This window comes from Salmo salar, chromosome 15 (assembly GCF_965601325.2).
Source record: "Salmo salar chromosome 15, fSalSal1, whole genome shotgun sequence".
Lineage (NCBI taxonomy): Eukaryota > Metazoa > Chordata > Actinopteri > Salmoniformes > Salmonidae > Salmo > Salmo salar.
The window spans coordinates 88,932,825-88,956,965 of NC_138305.1; the positions used below are offsets into that span (position 1 = coordinate 88,932,825).

Genomic DNA, 24,141 nt, shown 5'->3' on the forward strand with positions numbered 1-24,141 from the left:
AGTAGTACAGTCAGCCCTGGAGGTGGTGGGTGACATCAGTAGTACAGTCAGCTCTGGAGGTGGTGGGTGGCATCAGTAGTACAGTCAGCCCTGGAGGTGGCATCATTAGTACAGTCAGCCCTGGAGGTGGCATCAGTAGTACAGTCAGCCCTGGAGGTGGTGGGTGGCATCAGTAGTACAGTCAGCCCTGGAGGTGGTGGGTGACATCAGTAGTACAGTCAGCCCTGGAGGTGGTGGGTGGCATCAGTAGTTCAGTCAGCCCTGGAGGTGGTGGGTGACATCAGTAGTACAATCAGCCCTGGAGGTGGTGGGTGGCATCAGTAGTACAGTCAGCCCTGGAGGTGGCATCAGTAGTACAGTCAGCCCTGGAAGTGGTGGGTGGCATCAGTAGTACAGTCAGCCCGGGAGGTGGTGGGTGACATCAGTACTATGAGTTTTTTTTATTTTTTATTATTGTATTTTTATTTTACAGGGACAGTGCACATTAATCAACGTTTCAGTAAAAGTGCCGGTTTTAGCCAGCCGGCTAATTTTCAACCGCAGTCCCTGGGCGGCCCTGGAGGTGGTGGGTGACACCAGTAGTACAGTCAGCCCTGGAGGTGGCATCAGTAGTACAGTCAGCCCTGGAGGTGGTGGGTGGCATCAGTAGTACAGTCAGTCCTGGAGGTGGTGGGTGGCACCAGTAGTAAAGTCAGCCCTGGAGGTGGTGGGTGACACCAGTAGTAAAGTCAGCCCTGGAGGTGGTGGGTGACATCAGTAGTACAGTCAGCCCTGGAGGTGGCATCAGTAGTACAGTCAGCCCAGGAGGTGGTGGGTGGCATCAGTAGTACAGTAATCCCTGGAGGTGGTGGGTGACACCAGTAGTACAGTCAGCCCTGGAGGTGGTGGGTGACACCAGTAGTACAGTCAGCCCTGGAGGTGGCATCAGTTGTACAGTCAGCCCTGGAGGTGGTGGGTGACACCAGTAGTAAAGTCAGCCCTGGAGGTGGTGGGTGACACCAGTAGTTCAGTCAGCCCTGGAGGTGGTGGGTGACATCAGTAGTACAGTCAGCCCTGGAGGTGGTTGGTGACACCAGTAGTAAAGTCAGCCCTGGAGGTGGTGGGTGACACCAGTAGTACAGTCAGCCCTGGAGGTGGCATCAGTAGTACAGTCAGCCCTGGAGGTGGTGGGTGGCATCAGTAGTACAGTCAGCCCTGGAGGTGGCATCAGTAGTACAGTCAGCCCTGGAGGTGGTGGGTGGCATCAGTAGTACAGTCAGCCCTGGAGTTGTCATCAGTAGCACAGTAAGCCCTGGAGGTGGTGGGTGACATCAGTAGTACAGTCAGCCCTGGAGGTGGTGGGTGACACCAGTAGTACATTCAGCCCTGGAGGAGGCATCAGTAGTACAGTCAGCCCTGGAGGTGGTGGGTGACATCAGTAGTACAGTCAGCCCTGGAGGTGGCATCAGTAGTACAGTCAGCCCTGGAGGTGGTGGGTGGCATCAGTAGTACAGTCAGTCCTGGAGGTGGCATCAGTAGTACAGTCAGCCCTGGAGGTGGTGGGTGGCATCAGTAGTACAGTCAGCCCTGGAGGTGGCGGGTGGCATCAGTAGTACAGTCAGCCCTGGAGGTGGCATCAGTAGTACAGTCAGCCCTGGAGGTGGTGGGTGACATCAGTAGTACAGTCAGCCCTAGAGGTGGTGGGTGGCATCAGTAGTACACTCAGTCCTGGAGGTGGTGGGTGGCATCAGTAGTACAGTCAGCCCTGGAGGTGGTGGGTGACACCAGTAGTAAAGTCAGCCCTGGAGGTGGTGGGTGACACCAGTAGTACAGTCAGCCCTGGAGGTGGTGGGTGGCATCAGTAGTACAGTCAGCCCAGGAGGTGGTGGGTGACACCAGTAGTACAGTCAGCCCTGGAGGTGGCATCAGTTGTACAGTCAGCCCTGGAGGTGGTGGGTGACACCAGTAGTACAGTCAGCCCTGGAGGTGGCATCAGTAGTACAGTCAGCCCTGGAGGTGGTGGGTGACATCAGTAGTACAGTCAGCCCTGGAGGTGGTGGGTGGCATCAGTAGTACAGTCAGCCCTGGAGGTGGTGGGTGACACCAGTAGTACAGTCAGCCCTGGAGGTGGTGGGTGGCACCAGTAGTACAGTCAGCCCTGGAGGTGGCATCAGTAGTACAGCTAGCCCTGGAGGTGGTGGGTGACACCAGTGGTACAGTCAGCCCTGGAGTTGTCATCAGTAGCACAGTAAGCCCTGGAGGTGGTGGGTGACATCAGTAGTACAGTCAGCCCTGGAGGTGGTGGGTGACACCAGTAGTACATTCAGCCCTGGAGGAGGCATCAGTAGTACAGTCAGCCCTGGAGGTGGTGGGTGACATCAGTAGTACAGTCAGCCCTTTAGGTGGCATCAGTAGTACAGTCAGCCCTGGAGGTGGTGGGTGGCATCAGTAGTACAGTCAGCCCTGGAGGTGGTGGGTGGCATCAGTAGTACAGTCAGCCCTGGAGGTGGTGGGTGACATCAGTAGTACAGTCAGCCCTGGAGGTGGTGGGTGACACCAGTAGTACAGTCAGCCTTGGAGGTGGTGGGTGGCATCAGAAGTACAGTCAGCCCTGGAGGTGTCATCAGTAGTACAGTCAGCCCTGGAGGTGGTGGGTGACATCAGTAGTACAGTCAGCTCTGGAGGTGGTGGGTGGCATCATTAGTACAGTCAGCTCATTAGTACAGTCAGCCCTGGAGGTGGCATTAGTAGTACAGTCAGCCCTTGAGGTGGTGGGTGGCATCAGTAGTACAGTCAGCCCTGGAGGTGGTGGGTGACATCAGTAGTACAGTCAGCCCTGGAGGTGGTGGGTGGCATCAGTAGTACAGTCAGCCCTGGAGGTGGTGGGTGGCATCAGTAGTTCAGTCAGCCCTGGAGGTGGTGGGTGACATCAGTAGTACAATCAGCCCTGGAGGTGGTGGGTGGCATCAGTAGTACAGTCAGCCCTGGAGGTGGCATCAGTAGTACAGTCAGCCCTGGAAGTGGTGGGTGGCATCAGTAGTACAGTCAGCCCGGGAGGTGGTGGGTGACATCAGTAGTATTTGAGTTTTTTTTATTTTTATTATTATTTTTTTATTTTATAGGGACAATGCACATTAATCAACGTTTCAGTAAAAGTGCCGGTTTTAGCCAGCCGGCTAATTTTCAACCGCAGTCCCTGGGCGGCCCTGGAGGTGGTGGGTGACACCAGTAGTACAGTCAGCCCTGGAGGTGGTGGGTGACACCAGTAGTACAGTCAGCCCTGGAGGTGGCATCAGTAGTACAGTCAGCCCTGGAGGTGGTGGGTGGCATCAGTAGTACAGTTAGTCCTGGAGGTGGTGGGTGGCATCAGTAGTACAGTCAGCCCTGGAGGTGGTGGGTGACACCAGTAGTAAAGTCAGCCCTGGAGGTGGTGGGTGACATCAGTAGTACAGTCAGCCCTGGAGGTGGCATCAGTAGTACAGTCAGCCCTGGAGGTGGTGGGTGGCATCAGTAGTACAGTCAGCCCTGGAGGTGGTGGGTGACACCAGTAGTAAAGTCAGCCCTGGAGGTGGTGGGTGACACCAGTAGTACAGTCAGCCCTGGAGGTGGCATCAGTAGTACAGTCAGCCCTGGAGGTGGTGGGTGACACCAGTAGTAAAGTCAGCCCTGGAGGTGGTGGGTGACACCAGTAGTTCAGTCAGCCCTGGAGGTGGTGGGTGACATCAGTAGTACAGTCAGCCCTGGAGGTGGCATCAGTAGCACCCAAACACTTCCTGTTTCCGGTCACAATTTGCAGACTTGTTTACGCTGCTGTGCGTTTTTGTTGCCGATCTTACTTTGATACCTGACGGTTTTTTACTTTTTCATTACCGTATATTTTTACTTTTTCCCTCACTCAACTTTTTTCCTCACTCAACTTTTTTCATTCATCCCCGGAGGTTTTATCTGGACATGGTTCGTCAGGACTTCAAACAGCCGAAGCTAAGTAACATTAACATGATGCCTTCTAATTGCAGTCGTTGTATTTATAATATACAGGAGAACGATCGCCTTACGGCAAGGATAGCTGTGCTGCAAGCCCAGCTTCAGACGCGATCGTTAGGCAAGGGTAATTTCAGTGTAGGAAAGGATGAAACAGCGTCTGTGCCACCAGTAAGTACAGATAGTAACGTTAGTATAAACCCCCTCGCACGGTCCCCGCAGCCGGACATCTTTCTCATGGCTTCTGGAGGGAAACGCTGTAGGAATGCTCAACCGGTGTCGCTTATTCAGCCGACAGAAACTTTCAACCGGTTCTCCCCATTAAGCGAGTCGGAGTCGGAGGCCGAGACTTCTCTGGTCTCTACTCCTCCCGTTGTGGGGTCTGAGACGCCGACGGCTCCCACCATTAGCTCTGACAAATTGAAAACCCTAGTCATTGGCGACTCCATTACCCGCAGTATTAGACTTAAAACTAATCATCCAGCGATCATACACTGTTTACCAGGGGGCAGGGCTACCGACGTTAAGGCTAATCTAAAGACGGTGCTGGCTAAAGCTAAAACTGGCGAGTGTAGAGAGTATAGAGATATTGTTATCCACGTCGGCACCAACGATGTTAGGATGAAACAGTCAGAGGTCACCAAGCGCAACATAGCTTCAGCGTGTAAATCAGCTAGAAAGATGTGTCGGCATCGATTAATTGTCTCTGGCCCCCTCCCAGTTAGGGGGAGTGATGAGCTCTACAGCAGAGTCTCACAACTCAATCGCTGGTTGAAAACTGTTTTCTGCCCCTCCCAAAAGATAGAATTTGTAGATAATTGGCCCTCTTTCTGGGACTCACCCACAAACAGGACCAAGCCTGGCCTGTTGAGGAGTGACGGACTCCATCCTAGCTGGAGGGGTGCTCTCATCTTATCTACGAACATAGACAGGGCTCTAACTCCTCTAGCTCCACAATGAAATAGGGTGCAGGCCAGGCAGCAGGCTGTTAGCCAGCCTGCCAGCTTAGTGGAGTCTGCCACTAGCACAGTCAGTGTAGTCAGCTCAGCTTCCCCCATTGAGACCGTGTCTGTGCCTCGATCTAGGTTGGGCAAAATTAAAAATGGCGGTGTTCGCTTTAGCAATCTCACTAGTATAAAGACCTCCTCCATTCCTGCCATTATTGAAAGAGATTGTGATACCTCACATCTCAAAATTGGGTTACTTAATGTTAGATCCCTCACTTCCAAGGCAGTTATAGTCAATGAACTAATCACTGATAATAATCTTGATGTGATTGGCCTGACTGAAACATGGCTTAAGCCTGATGAATTTACTGTGTTAAATGAGGCCTCACCCCCAGGTTACATTAGTGACCATACCCCCCGTGCATCCGGCAAAGGCGGAGGTGTTGCTAACATTTACGATAGCAAATTTCAATTTACAAAAAAAAAAACAACAATGACGTTTTCGTCTTTTGAGCTTCTAGTCATGAAATCTATGCAGCCTACTCACTCACTTTTTATAGCTACTGTTTATAGGCCTCCTGGGCCATATGCAGTGTTCCTCACTGAGTTCCCTGAATTCCTATCGGATCTTGTAGTCATAGCAGATAATATTCTAATTTTTGGTGACTTTAACATTCACATGGAAAAGTCCACAGACCCACTCCAAAAGGCTTTCGGAGCCATCATCGACTCAGTGGGTTTTGTCCAACATGTCTCTGGACCTACTCACTGCCACAGTCATACTCTGGACCTAGTTTTGTCCCATGGAATAAATGTTGTGGATCTAAATGTTTTTCCTCATAATCCTGGACTATCGGACCACCATTTTATTACGTTTGCAATTGCAACAAATAATCTGCTCAGACCCCAACCAAGGAGCATTAAAAGTCGTGCTATAAATTCTCAGACAACCCAAAGATTCCTTGATGCCCTTCCAGACTGCCTCTGCCTACCCAAGGACGTCAGAGGACAAAAATCAGTTAACCACCTAACCGAGGAACTCAATTTAACCTTGCGCAATACCCTAGATGCAGTTGCACCCCTAAAAACTAAAAACATCTGTCATAAGAAACTAGCTCCCTGGTATACAGAAAATACACGAGCTCTGAAGCAAGCTTCCAGAAAATTGGAACGGAAATGGCGCCACACCAAACTGGAAGTCTTCCGACTAGCTTGGAAAGACAGTACCGTGCAGTATCGAAGAGCCCTTACTGCTGCTCGATCATCCTATTTTTCCAACTTAATTGAGGAAAATAAGAACAATCCGAAATTTCTTTTTGATACTGTCGCAAAGCTAACTAAAAAGCAGCCTTCGCAAATGGAGGATGGCTTTCACTTCAGCAGTAATAAATTTATGAACTTCTTTGAGGAAAAGATCATGATCATTAGAAAGCAAATTACAGACTCCTCTTTAAATCTGGGTATTCCTCCAAAGCTCCATTGTCCTGAGTCTGCACAACTCTGCCAGGACCTAGGATCAAGGGAGATACTAAAGTGTTTTAGTACTATATCTCTTGACGCAATGATGAAAATAATCATGGCCTCCAAACCCTCAAGCTGCATACTGGACCCTATTCCAACTAAACTACTGAAAGAGCTGCTTCCTGTGCTTGGCCCTCCTATGTTGAACATAATAAACGGCTCTCTATCCACCGGATGTGTACCAAGCTCACTAAAAGTGGCAGTAATAAAGCCTCTCTTGAAAAAGCCGAATCTTGATCCAGAAATTATAAAAAACTATCGGCCTATATCGAATCTTCCATTCCTCTCCAAAATCTTAGAAAAAGCTGTTGCACAGCAACTGACTGCCTTCCTGAAGACAAACAATGTATACGAAACGCTTCAGTCTGGTTTTAGACCCCATCATAGCACTGAGACTGCACTTGTGAAGGTGGTAAATGACCTTTTAATGACGTCAGACCGAGGCTCTGCATCTGTCCTCGTGCTCCTAGATCTTAGTGCCGCTTTTGATACCATCGATCACCACATTCTTTTGGAGAGATTGGAAACCCAAATTGGTCTACATGGACAAGTTCTGGCCTGGTTTAGATCTTATCTGTCGGAAAGATATCAGTTTGTCTCTGTGAATGGTTTGTCCTCTGACAAATCAATTGTAAATTTCGGTGTTCCTCAAGGTTCCGTTTTAGGACCACTATTGTTTTCACTATATATTTTACCTCTTGGGGATGTCATTCGAAAACATAATGTTAAATTTCACTGCTATGCAGACGACACACAGCTGTACATTTCAATGAAACATGGTGAAGCCCCAAAATTGCCCTCGCTAGAAGCCTGTGTTTCAGACATAAAGAAGTGGATGGCTGCAAACTTTCTACTTTTAAACTCGGACAAAACAGAGATGCTTGTTCTAGGTCCCAAGAAACAAAGAGATCTTCTGTTGAATCTGACAATTAATCTGGATGGTTGTACAGTCGTCTCAAATAAAACTGTGAAGGACCTCGGCGTTACTCTGGACCCTGATCTCTCTTTTGAAGAACATATCAAGACTGTTTCAAGGACAGCTTTTTTCCATCTACGTAACATTGCAAAAATCAGAAATTTTCTGTCCAAAAATGACGCAGAAAAATTAATCCATGCTTTTGTTACTTCTAGGCTGGACTACTGCAATGCTCTACTTTCCGGCTACCCGGATAAAGCACTAAATAAACTTCAGTTAGTGCTAAATACGGCTGCTAGAATCCTGACTAGAACCAAAAAATTTGATCATATTACTCCAGTGTTAGCCTCCCTACACTGGCTTCCTGTTAAGGCAAGGGCTGATTTCAAGGTTTTACTGCTAACCTACAAAGCATTACATGGGCTTGCTCCTACCTATCTTTCCGATTTGGTCCTGCCGTACATACCTACACGTACGCTACGGTCACAAGACGCAGGCCTCCTAATTGTCCCTAGAATTTCTAAGCAAACGGCTGGAGGTAGGGCTTTCTCCTATAGAGCTCCATTTTTATGGAATGGTCTGCCTACCAATGTGAGAGACGCAGACTCAGTCTCAACCTTTAAGTCTTTACTGAAGACTTATCTCTTCAGTAGGTCCTATGATTAAGTATAGTCTGGCCCAGGAGTGTGAAGGTGAACGGAAAGGCTGGAGCAACGAACCGCCCTTGCTGTCTCTGCCTTGCCGGTTCCCCTCTTTCCACTGGGATTCTCTGCCTCTAACCCTTTTACAGAGGCTGAGTCACTGGCCTACTGGTGTTCTTCCATGCCGTCCATGGGAGGGGTGCGTCACTTGAGTGGGTTGAGTCACTGACGTGGTCTTCCTGTCTGGGTTGGCGCCCCCCCCCCCCCCCCCCCTTGGGTTGTGCCATGGCGGAGATCGTTGTGGGCTATACTCGGCCTTGTCTTAGGACGGTAAGTTGGTGGTTGGAGACATCCCTCTAGTGGTGTGGGGGCTGTGCTTTGGCAAAGTGGGTGGGGTTATATCCTGCCTGTTTGGCCCTGTCCGGGGGTATCATCGGATGGGGCCACAGTGTCTTCTGATCCCTCCTGTCTCAGCCTCCAGTATTTATGCTGCAGTAGTTTATGTGTCGGGGGGCTAGGGTCAGTCTGTTACATCTGGAGTATTTCTCTTGTCTTATCCGGTGTCCTGTGTGTATTTAAATATGCTCTCTCTAATTCTCTCTTTCTCTCTTTCTGTCTTTCTCTCGGAGGACCTGAGCCCTAGGACCATGCCTCAGGACTACCTGGTATGATGACTCCTTGCTGTCCCCAGTCCACCTGGCCGTGCTGCTGCTCCAGTTTCAACTGTTCTGCCTGCGGCTATGGAACCCTGACCTGTTCACCGGACGTGCTTGTTGCACCCTCGACAACTACTATGATTATTATTATTTGACCATGCTGGTCATTTATGAACATTTTAACATTTTAACATTTTGACCATGTTCTGTTTTAATATCCACCCTGCACAGCCAGAAGAGGACTGGCCACCCCTCATAGCCTGGTTCCTCTCTAGGTTTCTTCCTAGGTTTTTGGCCTTTCTAGGGAGTTTTTCCTAGGGAGTTTTTCCTAGCCACCGTGCTTCTTTCACATGCTTTGCTTGCTGTTTGGGGTTTTAGGCTGGGTTTCTGTACAGCACTTTGAGAATATCAGCTGATGTACGAAGGGCTATATAAAAATAAATTTGATTTTGATTTGATGATAGTACAGTCAGCCCTGGAGGTGGTGGGTGACACCAGTAGTAAAGTCAGCCCTGGAGGTGGTGGGTGACACCAGTAGTTCAGTCAGCCCTGGAGGTGGTGGGTGACACCAGTAGTTCAGTCAGCCCTGGAGGTGGTGGGTGACACCAGTAGTACAGTCAGTCCTGGAGGTGGTGGGTGACACCAGTAGTACAGTCAGCCCTGGAGGTGGCATCAGTAGTACAGTCAGCCCTGGAGGTGGTGGGTGGCATCAGTAGTACAGTCAGCCCTGGAGGTGGTGGGTGACACCAGTAGTACAGTCAGCCCTGGAGGTGGCATCAGTAGTACAGTCAGCCCTGGAGGTGGTGGGTGACACCAGTAGTACAGTCAGCCCTGGAGGTGGCATCAGTAGCACAGTCAGCCCTGGAGGTGGTGGGTGACATCAGTAGTACAGTCAGCCCTGGAGGTGGCATCAGTAGTACAGTCAGCCCTGGAGGTGGTGGGTGACACCAGTAGTACAGTCAGCCCTGGAGGTGGCATCAGTAGTACAGTCAGCCCTGGAGGTGGTGGGTGACACCAGTAGTACAGTCAGCCCTGGAGGTGGCATCAGTAGCACAGTCAGCCCTGGAGGTGGTGGGTGACATCAGTAGTACAGTCAGCCCTGGAGGTGGCATCAGTAGTACAGTCAGCCCTGGAGGTGGTGGGTGACATCAGTAGTACAGTCAGCTCTGGAGGTGGTGGGTGGCATCAGTAGTACAGTCAGCCCTGGAGGTGGCATCATTAGTACAGTCAGACCTGGAGGTGACATCAGTAGTACAGTCAGCCCTGGAGGTGGTGGGTGACACCAGTAGTACAGTCAGCCCTGGAGGTGGCATCAGTATCACAGTCAGCCATGGAGGTGGTGGGTGACATCAGTAGTACAGTCAGCCCTGGAGGTGGTGGGTGACACCAGTAGTACAGTCAGCCCTGGAGGTGGCATCAGTAGTACAGTCAGCCCTGGAAGTGGTGGGTGGCATCAGTAGTACAGTCAGCCCGGGAGGTGGTGGGTGGCATCAGTAGTACAGTCAGCCCGGGAGGTGGTGGGTGGCATCAGTAGTACAGTCAGCCCTGGAGGTGGTGGGTGACACCAGTAGTACAGTCAGCCCTGGAGGTGGTGGGTGACACCAGTAGTACAGTCAGCCCTGGAGGTGGCATCAGTAGTACAGTCAGCCCTGGAGGTGGTGGGTGGCATCAGTAGTACAGTCAGTCCTGGAGGTGGTGGGTGGCATCAGTAGTACAGTCAGCCCTGGAGGTTGTGGGTGACACCAGTAGTAAAGTCAGCCCTGGAGGTGGTGGGTGACACCAGTAGTACAGTCAGCCCTGGAGGTGGTGGGTGGCATCAGTAGTACAGTCAGCCCTGGAGGTGGTGGGTGGCATCAGTAGTACAGTCAGCCCTGGAGGTGGTGGGTGACACCAGTAGTACAGTCAGCCCTGGAGCTGGTGGGTGACACCAGTAGTACAGTCAGCCCTGGAGGTGGTGGGTGACACCAGTAGTACAGTCAGCCCTGGAGGTGGCATCAGTAGTACAGTCAGCCCTGAAGGTGGTGGGTGACATCAGTAGTACAGTCAGCCCTGGAGGTGGTGGGTGGCATCAGTAGTCCAGTCAGCCCTGGAGGTGGTGGGTGACACCAGTAGTACAGTCAGCCCTGGAGGTGGTGGGTGGCATCAGTAGTACAGTCAGCCCTGGAGGTGGCATCAGTAGTACAGCTAGCCCTGGAGGTGGTGGGTGACACCAGTAGTACAGTCAGCCCTGGAGGTGGCATCAGTAGTACAGTCAGCCCTGGAGGTGGTGGGTGACACCAGTAGTACAGTCAGCCCTGGAGGTGGCATCAGTAGTACAGTCAGCCCTGGAGGTGGTGGGTGGCATCAGTAGTACAGTCAGCCCTGGAGGTGGTGGGTGACACCAGTAGTACAGTCAGCCCTGGAGGTGGCATCAGTAGCACAGTCAGCCCTGGAGGTGGTGGGTGACATCAGTAGTACAGTCAGCCCTGGAGGTGGTGGGTGACACCAGTAGTACATTCAGCCCTGGAGGAGGCATCAGTAGTACAGTCAGCCCTGGAGGTGGTGGGTGACATCAGTAGTACAGTCAGCCCTGGAGGTGGCATCAGTATTACAGTCAGCCCTGGAGGTGGTGGGTGGCATCAGTAGTACAGTCAGTCCTGGAGGTGGCATCAGTAGTACAGTCAGCCCTGGAGGTGGTGGGTGACATCAGTAGTACAGTCAGCCCTGGAGGTGGTGGGTGACACCAGTAGTACAGTCAGCCCTGGAGGTGGTGGGTGGCATCAGAAGTACAGTCAGCCCTGGAGGTGGCATCAGTAGTACAGTCAGCCCTGGTGGTGGTGGGTGACATCAGTAGTACAGTCAGCTCTGGAGGTGGTGGGTGGCATCAGTAGTACAGTCAGCCCTGGAGGTGGCATCATTAGTACAGTCAGCCCTGGAGGTGGCATCAGTAGTACAGTCAGCCCTGGAGGTGGTGGGTGGCATCAGTAGTACAGTCAGCCCTGGAGGTGGTGGGTGACACCAGTAGTACATTCAGCCCTGGAGGAGGCATCAGTAGTACAGTCAGCCCTGGAGGTGGTGGGTGACATCAGTAGTACAGTCAGCCCTGGAGGTGGTGGGTGGCATCAGTAGTACAGTCAGCCCTGGAGGTGGCATCAGTAGTACAGTCAGCCCTGGAGGTGGTGGGTGGCATCAGTAGTACAGTCAGCCCTGGAGGTGGCATCAGTAGTACAGTCAGCCCTGGAAGTGGTGGGTGGCATCAGTAGTACAGTCAGCCCGGGAGGTGGTGGGTGGCATCAGTAGTACAGTCAGCCCTGGAAGTGGTGGGTGGCATCAGTAGTACAGTCAGCCCTGGAAGTGGTGGGTGGCATCAGTAGTACAGTCAGCCCTGGAGGTGGTGGGTGACATCAGTAGTACAGTCAGCCCTGGAGGTGGTGGGTGACACCAGTAGTACAGTCAGCCCTGGAGGTGGTGGGTGACACCAGTAGTACAGTCAGCCCTGGAGGTGGTGGGTGACACCAGTAGTACAGTCAGCCCTGGAGGTGGCATCAGTAGTACAGTCAGCCCTGGAGGTGGTGGGTGGCATCAGTAGTACAGTCAGTCCTGGAGGTGGTGGGTGGCATCAGTAGTACAGTCAGCCCTGGAGGTGGTGGGTGACACCAGTAGTAAAGTCAGCCCTGGAGGTGGTGGGTGACACCAGTAGTACAGTCAGCCCTGGAGGTGGTGGGTGGCATCAGTAGTACAGTCAGCCCTGGAGGTGGTGGGTGACACCAGTAGTACAGTCAGCCCTGGAGGTGGTGGGTGACACCAGTAGTACAGTCAGCCCTGGAGGTGGCATCAGTAGTACAGTCAGCCCTGGAGGTGGTGGGTGACACCAGTAGTACAGTCAGCCCTGGAGGTGGCATCAGTAGTACAGTCATCCCTGGAGGTGGTGGGTGACATCAGTAGTACAGTCAGCCCTGGAGGTGGTGGGTGGCATCAGTAGTACAGTCAGCCCTGGAGGTGGTGGGTGACACCAGTAGTACAGTCAGCCCTGGAGGTGGTGGGTGGCATCAGTAGTACAGTCAGCCACTGGAGGTGGCATCAGTAGTACAGCTAGCCCTGGAGGTGGTGGGTGACACCAGTAGTACAGTCAGCCCTGGAGTTGGCATCAGTAGTACAGCTAGCCCTGGAGGTGGTGGGTGACACCAGTAGTACAGTCAGCCCTGGAGGTGGCATCAGTAGTACAGTCAGCCCTGGAGGTGGTGGGTGACACCAGTAGTACAGTCAGCCCTGGAGGTGGCATCAGTAGTACAGTCAGCCCTGGAGGTGGTGGGTGGCATCAGTAGTACAGTCAGCCCTGGAGGTGGTGGGTGACACCAGTAGTACAGTCAGCCCTGGAGGTGGCATCAGTAGCACAGTCAGCCCTGGAGGTGGTGGGTGACATCAGTAGTACAGTCAGCCCTGGAGGTGGTGGGTGACACCAGTAGTACATTCAGCCCTGGAGGAGGCATCAGTAGTACAGTCAGCCCTGGAGGTGGTGGGTGACATCAGTAGTACAGTCAGCCCTGGAGGTGGCATCAGTAGTACAGTCAGCGGTGGAGGTGGTGGGTGGCATCACTAGTACAGTCAGTCCTGGAGGTGCCATCAGTAGTACAGTCAGCCCTGGAGGTGGTGGGTGACATCAGTAGTACAGTCAGCCCTGGAGGTGGTGGGTGACACCAGTAGTACAGTCAGCCCTGGAGGTGGTGGGTGGCATCAGAAGTACAGTCAGCCCTGGAGGTGGCATCAGTAGTACAGTCAGCCCTGGAGGTGGTGGGTGACATCAGTAGTACAGTCAGCTCTGGAGGTGGTGGGTGGCATCAGTAGTACAGTCAGCCCTGGAGGTGCCATCATTAGTACAGTCAGCCCTGGAGGTGGCATCAGTAGTACAGTCAGCCCTGGAGGTGGTGGGTGGCATCAGTAGTACAGTCAGCCCTGGAGGTGGTGGGTGACACCAGTAGTACATTCAGCCCTGGAGGAGGCATCAGTAGTACAGTCAGCCCTGGAGGTGGTGGGTGACATCAGTAGTACAGTCAGCCCTGGAGGTGGCGGGTGACACCAGTAGTACAGTCAGCCCTGGAGGTGGCATCAATAGCACAATCAGCCCTGGAGGTGGTGGGTGACATCAGTAGTACAGTCAGCCCTGGAGGTGGTGGGTGACACCAGTAGTACATTCAGCCCTGGAGGAGGCATCAGTAGTACAGTCAGCCCTGGAGGTGGTGGGTGACATCAGTAGTACAGTCAGCCCTGGAGGTGGCATCAGTAGTACAGTCAGCCCTGGAGGTGGCATCAGTAGTACAGTCAGTCCTGGAGGTGGTGGGTGGCATCAGTAGTACAGTCAGTCCTGGAGGTGGCATCAGTAGTACAGTCAGCCCTGGAGGTGGTGGGTGACATCAGTAGTACAGTCAGCCCTGGAGGTGGTGGGTGACACCAGTAGTACAGTCAGCCCTGGAGGTGGTGGGTGGCATTAGAAGTACAGTCAGCCCTGGAGGTGGCATCAGTAGTACAGTCAGCCCTGGAGGTGGTGGGTGACATCAGTAGTACAGTCAGCCCTGGAGGTGGCATCAGTAGTACAGTCAGCCCTGGAGGTGGCATCAGTAGTACAGTCAGCCCTGGAGATGGCATCAGTAGTACAGTCAGCCCTGGAGGTGGTGGGTGGCATCAGTAGTACAGTCAGCCCTGGAGGTGGTGGGTGACATCAGTAGTACAGCCAGCCTTGGAGGTGGTGGGTGGCATCAGTAGTACAGTCAGCCCTGGAGGTGGTGGGTGGCATCAGTAGTACAGTCAGCCCTGGAGGTGGTGGGTGACACCAGTAGTACAGTCAGCCCTGGAGGTGGTGGGTGACACCAGTAGTACAGTCAGCCCTGGAGGTGGCATCAGTAGTACAGTCAGCCCTGGAGGTGGTGGGTGGCATCAGTAGTACAGTCAGTCCTGGAGGTGGTGGGTGACACCAGTAGTAAAGTCAGCCCTGGAGGTGGTGGGTGACACCAGTAGTACAGTCAGTCCTGGAGGTGGTGGGTGACACCAGTAGTACAGTCAGTCCTGGAGGTGGTGGGTGACACCAGTAGTACAGTCAGCCCTGGAGGTGGTGGGTGACACCAGTAGTAAAGTCAGCCCTGGAGGTGGTGGGTGACACCAGTAGTACAGTCAGCCCTGGAGGTGGTGGGTGGCATCAGTAGTACAGTCAGCCCTGGAGGTGGTGGGTGACACCAGTAGTACAGTCAGCCCTGGAGGTGGTGGGTGACACCAGTAGTACAGTCAGCCCTGGAGGTGGCATCAGTAGTACAGTCAGCCCTGGAGGTGGTGGGTGACACCAGTAGTACAGTCAGCCCTGGAGGTGGCATCAGTAGTACAGTCAGCCCTGGAGGTGGTGGGTGACATCAGTAGTACAGTCAGCCCTGGAGGTGGTGGGTGGCATCAGTAGTACAGTCAGCCCTGGAGGTGGTGGGTGACACCAGTAGTACAGTCAGCCCTGGAGGTGGTGGGTGGCATCAGTAGTACAGTCAGCCACTGGAGGTGGCATCAGTAGTACAGCTAGCCCTGGAGGTGGTGGGTGACACCAGTAGTACAGTCAGCCCTGGAGTTGGCATCAGTAGTACAGCTAGCCCTGGAGGTGGTGGGTGACACCAGTAGTACAGTCAGCCCTGGAGGTGGCATCAGTAGTACAGTCAGCCCTGGAGGTGGTGGGTGACACCAGTAGTACAGTCAGCCCTGGAGGTGGCATCAGTAGTACAGTCAGCCCTGGAGGTGGTGGGTGGCATCAGTAGTACAGTCAGCCCTGGAGGTGGTGGGTGACACCAGTAGTACAGTCAGCCCTGGAGGTGGCATCAGTAGCACAGTCAGCCCTGGAGGTGGTGGGTGACATCAGTAGTACAGTCAGCCCTGGAGGTGGCATCAGTAGTACAGTCAGCGGTGGAGGTGGTGGGTGGCATCACTAGTACAGTCAGTCCTGGAGGTGCCATCAGTAGTACAGTCAGCCCTGGAGGTGGTGGGTGACATCAGTAGTACAGTCAGCCCTGGAGGTGGTGGGTGACACCAGTAGTACAGTCAGCCCTGGAGGTGGTGGGTGGCATCAGAAGTACAGTCAGCCCTGGAGGTGGCATCAGTAGTACAGTCAGCCCTGGAGGTGGTGGGTGACATCAGTAGTACAGTCAGCTCTGGAGGTGGTGGGTGGCATCAGTAGTACAGTCAGCCCTGGAGGTGCCATCATTAGTACAGTCAGCCCTGGAGGTGGCATCAGTAGTACAGTCAGCCCTGGAGGTGGTGGGTGGCATCAGTAGTACAGTCAGCCCTGGAGGTGGTGGGTGACACCAGTAGTACATTCAGCCCTGGAGGAGGCATCAGTAGTACAGTCAGCCCTGGAGGTGGTGGGTGACATCAGTAGTACAGTCAGCCCTGGAGGTGGCGGGTGACACCAGTAGTACAGTCAGCCCTGGAGGTGGCATCAATAGCACAATCAGCCCTGGAGGTGGTGGGTGACATCAGTAGTACAGTCAGCCCTGGAGGTGGTGGGTGACACCAGTAGTACATTCAGCCCTGGAGGAGGCATCAGTAGTACAGTCAGCCCTGGAGGTGGTGGGTGACATCAGTAGTACAGTCAGCCCTGGAGGTGGCATCAGTAGTACAGTCAGCCCTGGAGGTGGCATCAGTAGTACAGTCAGTCCTGGAGGTGGTGGGTGGCATCAGTAGTACAGTCAGTCCTGGAGGTGGCATCAGTAGTACAGTCAGCCCTGGAGGTGGTGGGTGACATCAGTAGTACAGTCAGCCCTGGAGGTGGTGGGTGACACCAGTAGTACAGTCAGCCCTGGAGGTGGTGGGTGGCATCAGAAGTACAGTCAGCCCTGGAGGTGGCATCAGTAGTACAGTCAGCCCTGGAGGTGGTGGGTGACATCAGTAGTACAGTCAGCCCTGGAGGTGGCATCAGTAGTACAGTCAGCCCTGGAGGTGGCATCAGTAGTACAGTCAGCCCTGGAGATGGCATCAGTAGTACAGTCAGCCCTGGAGGTGGTGGGTGGCATCAGTAGTACAGTCAGCCCTGGAGGTGGTGGGTGACATCAGTAGTACAGCCAGCCTTGGAGGTGGTGGGTGGCATCAGTAGTACAGTCAGCCCTGGAGGTGGTGGGTGGCATCAGTAGTACAGTCAGCCCTGGAGGTGGTGGGTGACATCAGTAGTACAGTCAGCCCTGGAGGTGGTGGGTGGCATCAGTAGTACAGTCAGCCCTGGAGGTGGCATCAGTAGTACAGTCAGCCCTGGAAGTGGTGGGTGGCATCAGTAGTACAGTCAGCCCGGGAGGTGGTGGGTGGCATCAGTAGTACAGTCAGCCCTGGAGGTGGCATCAGTAGTACAGTCAGCCCTGGAGGTTGTGGGTGGCATCAGTAGTACAGTCAGCCCTGGAGGTGGTAGGTGACACCAGTAGTACAGTCAGCCCTGGAGGTGGCATCAGTAGTACAGTCAGCCCTGGAGGTGGTGGGTGACATCAGCAGTACAGTCAGCTCTGGAGGTGGTGGGTGGCATCAGTAGTACAGTCAGCCCTGGAGGTGGCATCATTAGTACAGTCAGCCCTGGAGGTGGCATCAGTAGTACAGTCAGCCCTGGAGGTGGTGGGTGGCATCAGTAGTACGGTCAGCCCTGGAGAGGGTGGGTGACATCAGTAGTACAGTCAGCCCTGGAGGTGGTGGGTGGCATCAGTAGTACAGTCAGCCCTGGAGGTGGCATCAGTAGTACAGTCAGCCCTGGAAGTGGTGGGTGGCATCAGTAGTACAGTCAGCCCTGGAGGTGGTGGGTGGCATCAGTAGTACAGTCAGCCCTGGAGGTGGCATCAGTAGTACAGTCAGCCCTGGAGGTGGTGGGTGGCATCAGTAGTACAGTCAGCCCTGGAGGTGGTGGGTGACACCAGTAGTACAGTCAGCCCTGGAGGTGGCATCATTAGCACAGTCAGCCCTGGAGGTGGTGGGTGACATCAGTAGTACAGTCAGCCCTGGAGGTGGTGGGTGACACAAGTAGTACATTCAGCCCTGGAGGAGGCATCAGTAGTACAGTCAGCCCTGGAGGTGGTGGGTGACATCAGTAGTACAGTCAGCCCTGGAGGTGGCATCAGTAGTACAGTCAGCCCTGGAGGTGGTGGGTGGCATCAGTAGTACAGTCAGTCCTGGAGGTGGCATCAGTAGTACAGTCAGCCCTGGAGGTGGTGGGTGACATCTGTAGTACAGGCAGCCCTGGAGGTGGTGGGTGACACCAGTAGTACAGTCAGCCCTGGAGGTGGTGGGTGGCATCAGAAGTACAGTCAGCCCTGGAGGTGGCATCAGTAGTACAGTCAGCCCTGGAGGTGGTTGGTGACATCAGTAGTACAGTCAGCTCTGGAGGTGGTGGGTGGCATCAGTAGTACAGTCAGCCCTGGAGGTGGCATCATTAGTACAGTCAGCCCTGGAGGTGGCATCAGTAGTACAGTCAGCCCTGGAGGTGGTGGATGTCATCAGTAGTACAGTCAGCCCTGGAGGTGGCATCAGTAGTACAGTCAGCCCTGGAGGTGGTGGGTGGCATCAGTAGTACAGTCAGCCCTGGAGGTGGTGGGTGACATCAGTAGTACAGTCAGCCCTGGAGGTGGTGGGTGGCATCAGTAGTACAGTCAGCCCTGGAGGTTGTGGGTGGCATCAGTAGTACAGTCAGCCCTGGAGGTGGCGGGTGGCATCAGTAGTACAGTCAGCCCTGGAGGTGGTGGGTGACATCAGTAGTACAGTCAGCCCTGGAGGTGGTGGGTGACATCAGTAGTACAGTCAGCCCTGGAGGTGGTGGGTGACATCAGTAGTACAGTCAGCCCTGGAGGTGGTGGGTGGCATCAGTAGGAGAGTCAGCCCTGGAGGAGGTGGGTGGCATCAGTAGTACAGTCAGCCCTGGAGGTGGTGGGTGGCATCAGTAGTACAGTCAGCCCTGGAGGTGGCATCAGTAGTACAGTCAGCCCTGGAGGTTGTGGGTGGCATCAGTAGTACAGTCAGCCGTGGAGGTGGTGGGTGGCATCAGTAGTACAGTCAGCCCTGGAGGTGGTGGGTGACATCAGTAGTACAGTCAGCCCTGGAGGTGGTGGGTGGCATCAGTAGTACAGTCAGCCCTGGAGGTGGCATCAGTAGTACAGTCAGCCCTGGAGGTGGTGGGTGGCATCAGTAGTACAGTCAGCCCTGGAGGTGGTGGGTGACACCAGTAGTACAGTCAGCCCTGGAGGTGGCATCATTATCACAGTCAGCCCTGGAGGTGGTGGGTGACATCAGTAGTACAGTCAGCCCTGGAGGTGGTGGGTGACACAAGTAGTACATTCAGCCCTGGAGGAGGCATCAGTAGTACAGTCAGCCCTGGAGGTGGTGGGTGACATCAGTAGTACAGTCAGCCCTGGAGGTGGCATCAGTAGTACAGTCAGCCCTGGAGGTGGTGGGTGGCATCAGTAGTACAGTCAGTCCTGGAGGTGGCATCAGTAGTACAGTCAGCCCTGGAGGTGGTGGGTGACATCTGTAGTACAGTCAGCCCTGGAGGTGGTGGGTGGCATCAGAAGTACAGTCAGCCCTGGAGGTGGCATCAGTAGTACAGTCAGCCCTGGAGGTGGTTGGTGACATCAGTAGTACAGTCAGCTCTGGAGGTGGTGGGTGGCATCAGTAGTACAGTCAGCCCTGGAGGTGGCATCATTAGTACAGTCAGCCCTGGAGGTGGCATCATTAGTACAGTCAGCCCTGGAGGTGGCATCAGTAGTACAGTCAGCCCTGGAGGTGGTGGGTGGCATCAGTAGTACAGTCAGCCCTGGAGGTGGCATCAGTAGTACAGTCAGCCCTGGAGGTGGCATCAGTAGTACAGTCAGCCCTGGAGGTGGTGGGTGACATCAGTAGTACAGTCAGACCTGGAGGTGGTGGGTGGCATCAGTAGTACAGTCAGCCCTGGAGGTTGTGGGTGGCATCAGTAGTACAGTCAGCCCTGGAGGTGGTGGGTGGCATCAGTAGTACAGTCAGTCCTGGAGGTGGTGGGTGACATCAGTAGTACAGTCAGCCCTGGAGGTGGTGGGTGGCATCAGTAGTACAGACAGCCCTGGAGGTGGTGGGTGACATCAGTAGTACAGTCAGCCCTGGAGGTGGTGGGTGGCATCAGTAGGAGAGTCAGCCCTGGAGGAGGTGGGTGGCATCAGTAGTACAGTCAGCCCTGTAGGTGGTGGGTTGCATCAGTAGTACAGTCAGCCCTGTAGGTGGTGGGTGGCATCAGTAGTACAGTCAGCCCTGGAGGTGGTGGGTGGCATCAGTAGTACAGTCAGCCCTGGAGGTGGTGGGTGGCATCAGCAGTACAGTCAGCCCTGGATTTGGTGGGTGACACCAGTAGTACAGTCAGCCCTGGAGGTGGCATCAGTAGTACAGTCAGCCCTGGAGGTGGTGGGTGACATCAGTAGTACAGTCAGCATTGGAGGTGGCATCAGTAGTATAGTCAGCCCTGGATGTGGTGGGTGACACCAGTAGTACAGTCAGCCCTGGAGGTGGCATCAGTAGTAGTCAGCCCTGGAGGTGGCATCAGTAGTACAGTCAGCCCTGGAGGTGGCATCAGTAGTACAGTCAGCCCTGGAGGTGACACCAGTAGTACAGTCAGCCCTGGAGGTGGCATCAGTAGTACAGTCAGTCCTGGAGGTGGCATCAGTAGTACAGTCAGCCCTGGAGGTGGCATCAGTAGTACAGTCAGCCCTGGGGGTGGTGGGTGACAATAGTAGACTGGCAGGTAGCTCTGTTAATTGTGCCATTGTCTCCTGGTTGAAAGGAGTGTGGCACAGCACCAAGCTCTCTTTTGTGCTTGATACGGAGGACAAGGCAGCTGATTGGCAGGGTTGTCAGAACAGGGTTAATCATGCATGACGATATGCATGCTCTGCCAATCTGGGATGTTTGAGAAGATGGAGAGCATTGACTTTACATTGCTCTGACGTTGCACATGAAATTAAGCTTGAAGAGCAACTATAAGAGTTTGATAATGTTCTTTCAAGGCTGTACAATGGCTCCTGCACTTTTTTTCTAAGTAATTAAAAGGGAAGCACTGCAGCAATGAGGTGTGAATTCAGTACGTTCTGTACTGTACGGTAGAAACAGATGATAAACGCTCATTCAAGCACAAAACAGCCTTAAAATATATTCCTTACTTCAAAGGAAGCTTATGCTGGCATCCAACCACTGAAAACGACAATAAGTAATGACTAACATCTTGAGCATTTTTGCTGAAAACAAATCCCAGCCAATGGCAAATACAGAAATCAGAAATCCGGTCATGACTCCAGCTGCTTTGATGTTGCAGAGGACAAAGCAGATACATGGGGATGGCTGGAATGGAAAACACTATCTATCTATAAACGCAGAAATAACCATTCCTGGTTTAAGTTAATCTTATGAATGGATTAATGTTTCCACATTGTTATCTGTTTGGAGGCGCTGTGTGAGGCTTTTCACTGTGATATTATGGGCCCAGTTACATTCCTGACACGTGGGAAAATGCAGAGGCAGGATCCTGTCAGAGGAAGGGCTGTAGATTGACAGGTGTGTAATCGTGGTGGCTCGGAAGGAGGGCCTGTTTCATGAGGCAATGACTGGCCCTATCTCACTAAATGGTCCCTGGCACTGTTTCTCCTCAGTGATAAAGACACTTGCATGCAGAGGGCCAGGGGTGGAGGGCTTCTGATGGCACTGTAACTGCAGTCAGGTGCAGGTAGGCTGCAGGAGGCACAGCTGGATGTTTGATTGATCCAATCCAAGCCATGTCTGGCAATTCCATACAAATATGCATAATAATAAGGCTTTTGTTTGGAAGATATTACTTTCTGATAATAGGGTGATTATATTCTGGCCACTTACACCTATACACATAAATGTAGTTACCTTTTGCACGTCAGACTGTGGAATGAAACAGAATGCAGGGGGTGAAATAGCAGCACAGATTTGATAACTTATCACTTTGGAGAGAAAGGTTTCTCTGCTCCTTTAGGAGAGACAGGATGGCTTTGCCTGGTGGAGTCAGTCTCTTGAGCACCATTTTCCTGCTGTGGCAATGAGGCACATTGGCGATCATATCAGTTTTTCAAGGCAGATTTATCTGGCCCAGGACAGGGGTCCTAGCCCCCTCACAGAGTTACTCCATTCTGTACTCCGGAGGGGCAGCAATATTGTGCCCAAGGCCATGTGAAATCTTCTCAGTAGATTACATACTCCCCCTCAGTACCCCTGTATTTCCCACTTCAAGGAAAGCCCATTGATGCTTGCAGCGTGATCAAATAATTCAATGACACTCTCATTTTTCTCAGGCATCCTTCTCCACTGACGTTTATTTAGGGGCTTCTATATACACAACACTTAAAGAAAAAAAATTATGTTTTAGCAGATTTAATCATAGGTCATAGGTACCATATGGCAGGCTTGTCACACCCTGACCATAGAGAGCCCTTGGTTCTCTATGGTGTTGTGGTCAGGGCGTGACTAGGGGGTGTTCTAGTCTTTTAATTTCTATGTTGGTGCTCTTGGTATGGTTCCCAATTAGAGGCAGCTGATGTTCGTTGTCTCTAATTGGGGATCATACTTAAGGTGTCATTGTTCCCACCTGCTTTGTGGGATATTGTTTTGTGTATGTGCATGTAGCACCACTACTTTCACGTTTCGTTGTTGGTTTATTGTTTTGTAGAAGTTTCACTATTTATTAAAAGATGTGGAACTCTAATCATGCTGCGCCTTGGTCCGTCTCTCATCACGTTCGTGACAAGGCTGCACTAACTCTTTAGATGTAAGTATTTCAGCATCCAGACTGAAGATAGAGCTGCATAAAACGTAGAGTGCCAATGCAGCACTATAACTAATGCATGTCATCTGTTGACATTCTCATGACAGACGACCTGTCGGGTTATTCCCTGTTGCCATAACACTAAGTTACTCATGATGTCTGGAAACACAATATCAGTCTACACCTTGGACAAATCTATTAGGGATGTGGCTGGGAGCTGTGTTTGCAGTTTACACCCTTCTCCCTTTGTTCATCAGGCCCAGAATAGCTCAGCAACCCTGTCCCAATGGGAGACAGAATGATGTTCCAAATAAGACATTGTAAAAGAAAAGCTTTTTGTGCTTTTGCAGGAGAATAATCCTGATGTTCACCACAGAGAGTAAATGTATATGACAATCTTCCAATCTTATACATATTATCTTCTCTGTTTTTGCAGTTAGTGCTTTTTGATTAATGCATTTTGTTTTCTACTGCTGTAGTAAATCAGTCCGTACTGTCTAACAACTCATTCAGATGACCTATATGATCAGACACGAAGACACATTTAATCCCATTGAGAATATGATATAATTGATATGGGAAAAGCACTCCGAGGCACACACTCAGGCATTGTGTTGATGTTCTCAAGATGCCTCTCCCTGATCCTTGCATGTAGCCATGCTTTCTGTGCACAGCTGTGAGTCCCAGCTGCCTTTACACTCAGTTGACTCCAACCACTCTACCACAGCCCCGGGCCCCGAGGGCAAGACATCTGTAGTACAGTCACTCACTGGGAGGCCTCCTCTATTAGTCACATGTCATAAACAAACAAATAGAACACACCAATAAAAACATAAACAGGAGTTGATGAATAATTCATAAAGCACTTGAAAACAGAACATTGTCCACTCCATGTGTCTTATCGCATCTGATGTTGGGGGTTTGATATTGCTGGAAGATCTACTAGGAGACAACTGCACTCATATGTTGTCTTGTTTAAACAATGTATAACTAGGTAATGTACTTTCAAAAAATCAAAGGTCAATGCTGTCACAAGGATCTTGAGAACCCTCTCCTTAGCCACTTGAACAGCACCATCTCTTTCTTGTTGTGTAACAATGTTTCCTTTGCTTGTCTCCTTCACAGATGTACATCCAGACCACGACTTTGACCATCTCTGTGAGCCTGAGTGCCTCTGTGTCTCTGGGGATGCTCTACATGCCAAAGGTCTACGTGGTCCTCTTCCACCCGGAGCAGAACGTGCCCAATCGCAAGCGCAGCCTCAAGGCTGTAGTCACCGCAGCCACCATGTCCAACAAGTTCCCCACTAAGGGTGGCCTCCGTCCCAACGGAGAGGCCAAGTCTGAGCTGTGTGAAAGCCTGGAGACACAAGGTTAGCAGCGAAGACCTCAGGGTTAGGGATGGAGTGAGGGGGAAATGGAGATCAGGGGGAAGAGAGGATAAAGGGACACAAGTTTAGTTTTTACAACACTCGGTCCTTGAGTTTATGCCTTAAAGTCAGTTGGATGGAGTTTTGAGGGGAAAGTATCAGGCTTGAAAAATGAAAAGCAATGCACTTGCCTTTATATAAACTCAATTGATGGCATTGTTATTTTACACCTCAACAGCTTTGTGAAATTATCTGGTGTTATTTTCAGGATGTAGGGAATTGGTAGTGCATTTTGTTTCATGCCAACCCTAGTAGCATCAAGCATTGGCTGGTGCTCTGAAACGTGGCACTGTCGGCAAA

General features: G+C 52.4%; 1 protein-coding gene across 1 annotated transcript in view; it reads left to right on the plus strand.

Moving 5' to 3' along the window:
- Positions 1–24,141, plus strand: part of LOC106572369 (metabotropic glutamate receptor 4) — a 124,261-nt gene that overhangs the window by 92,771 nt on the left and 7,349 nt on the right. The window contains exon 6 of the mRNA XM_045696173.2: positions 23,538–23,784. Coding sequence (XP_045552129.2) covers positions 23,538–23,784 — 247 coding nt within the window. The remainder of the gene's footprint in view (positions 1–23,537; positions 23,785–24,141) is intronic.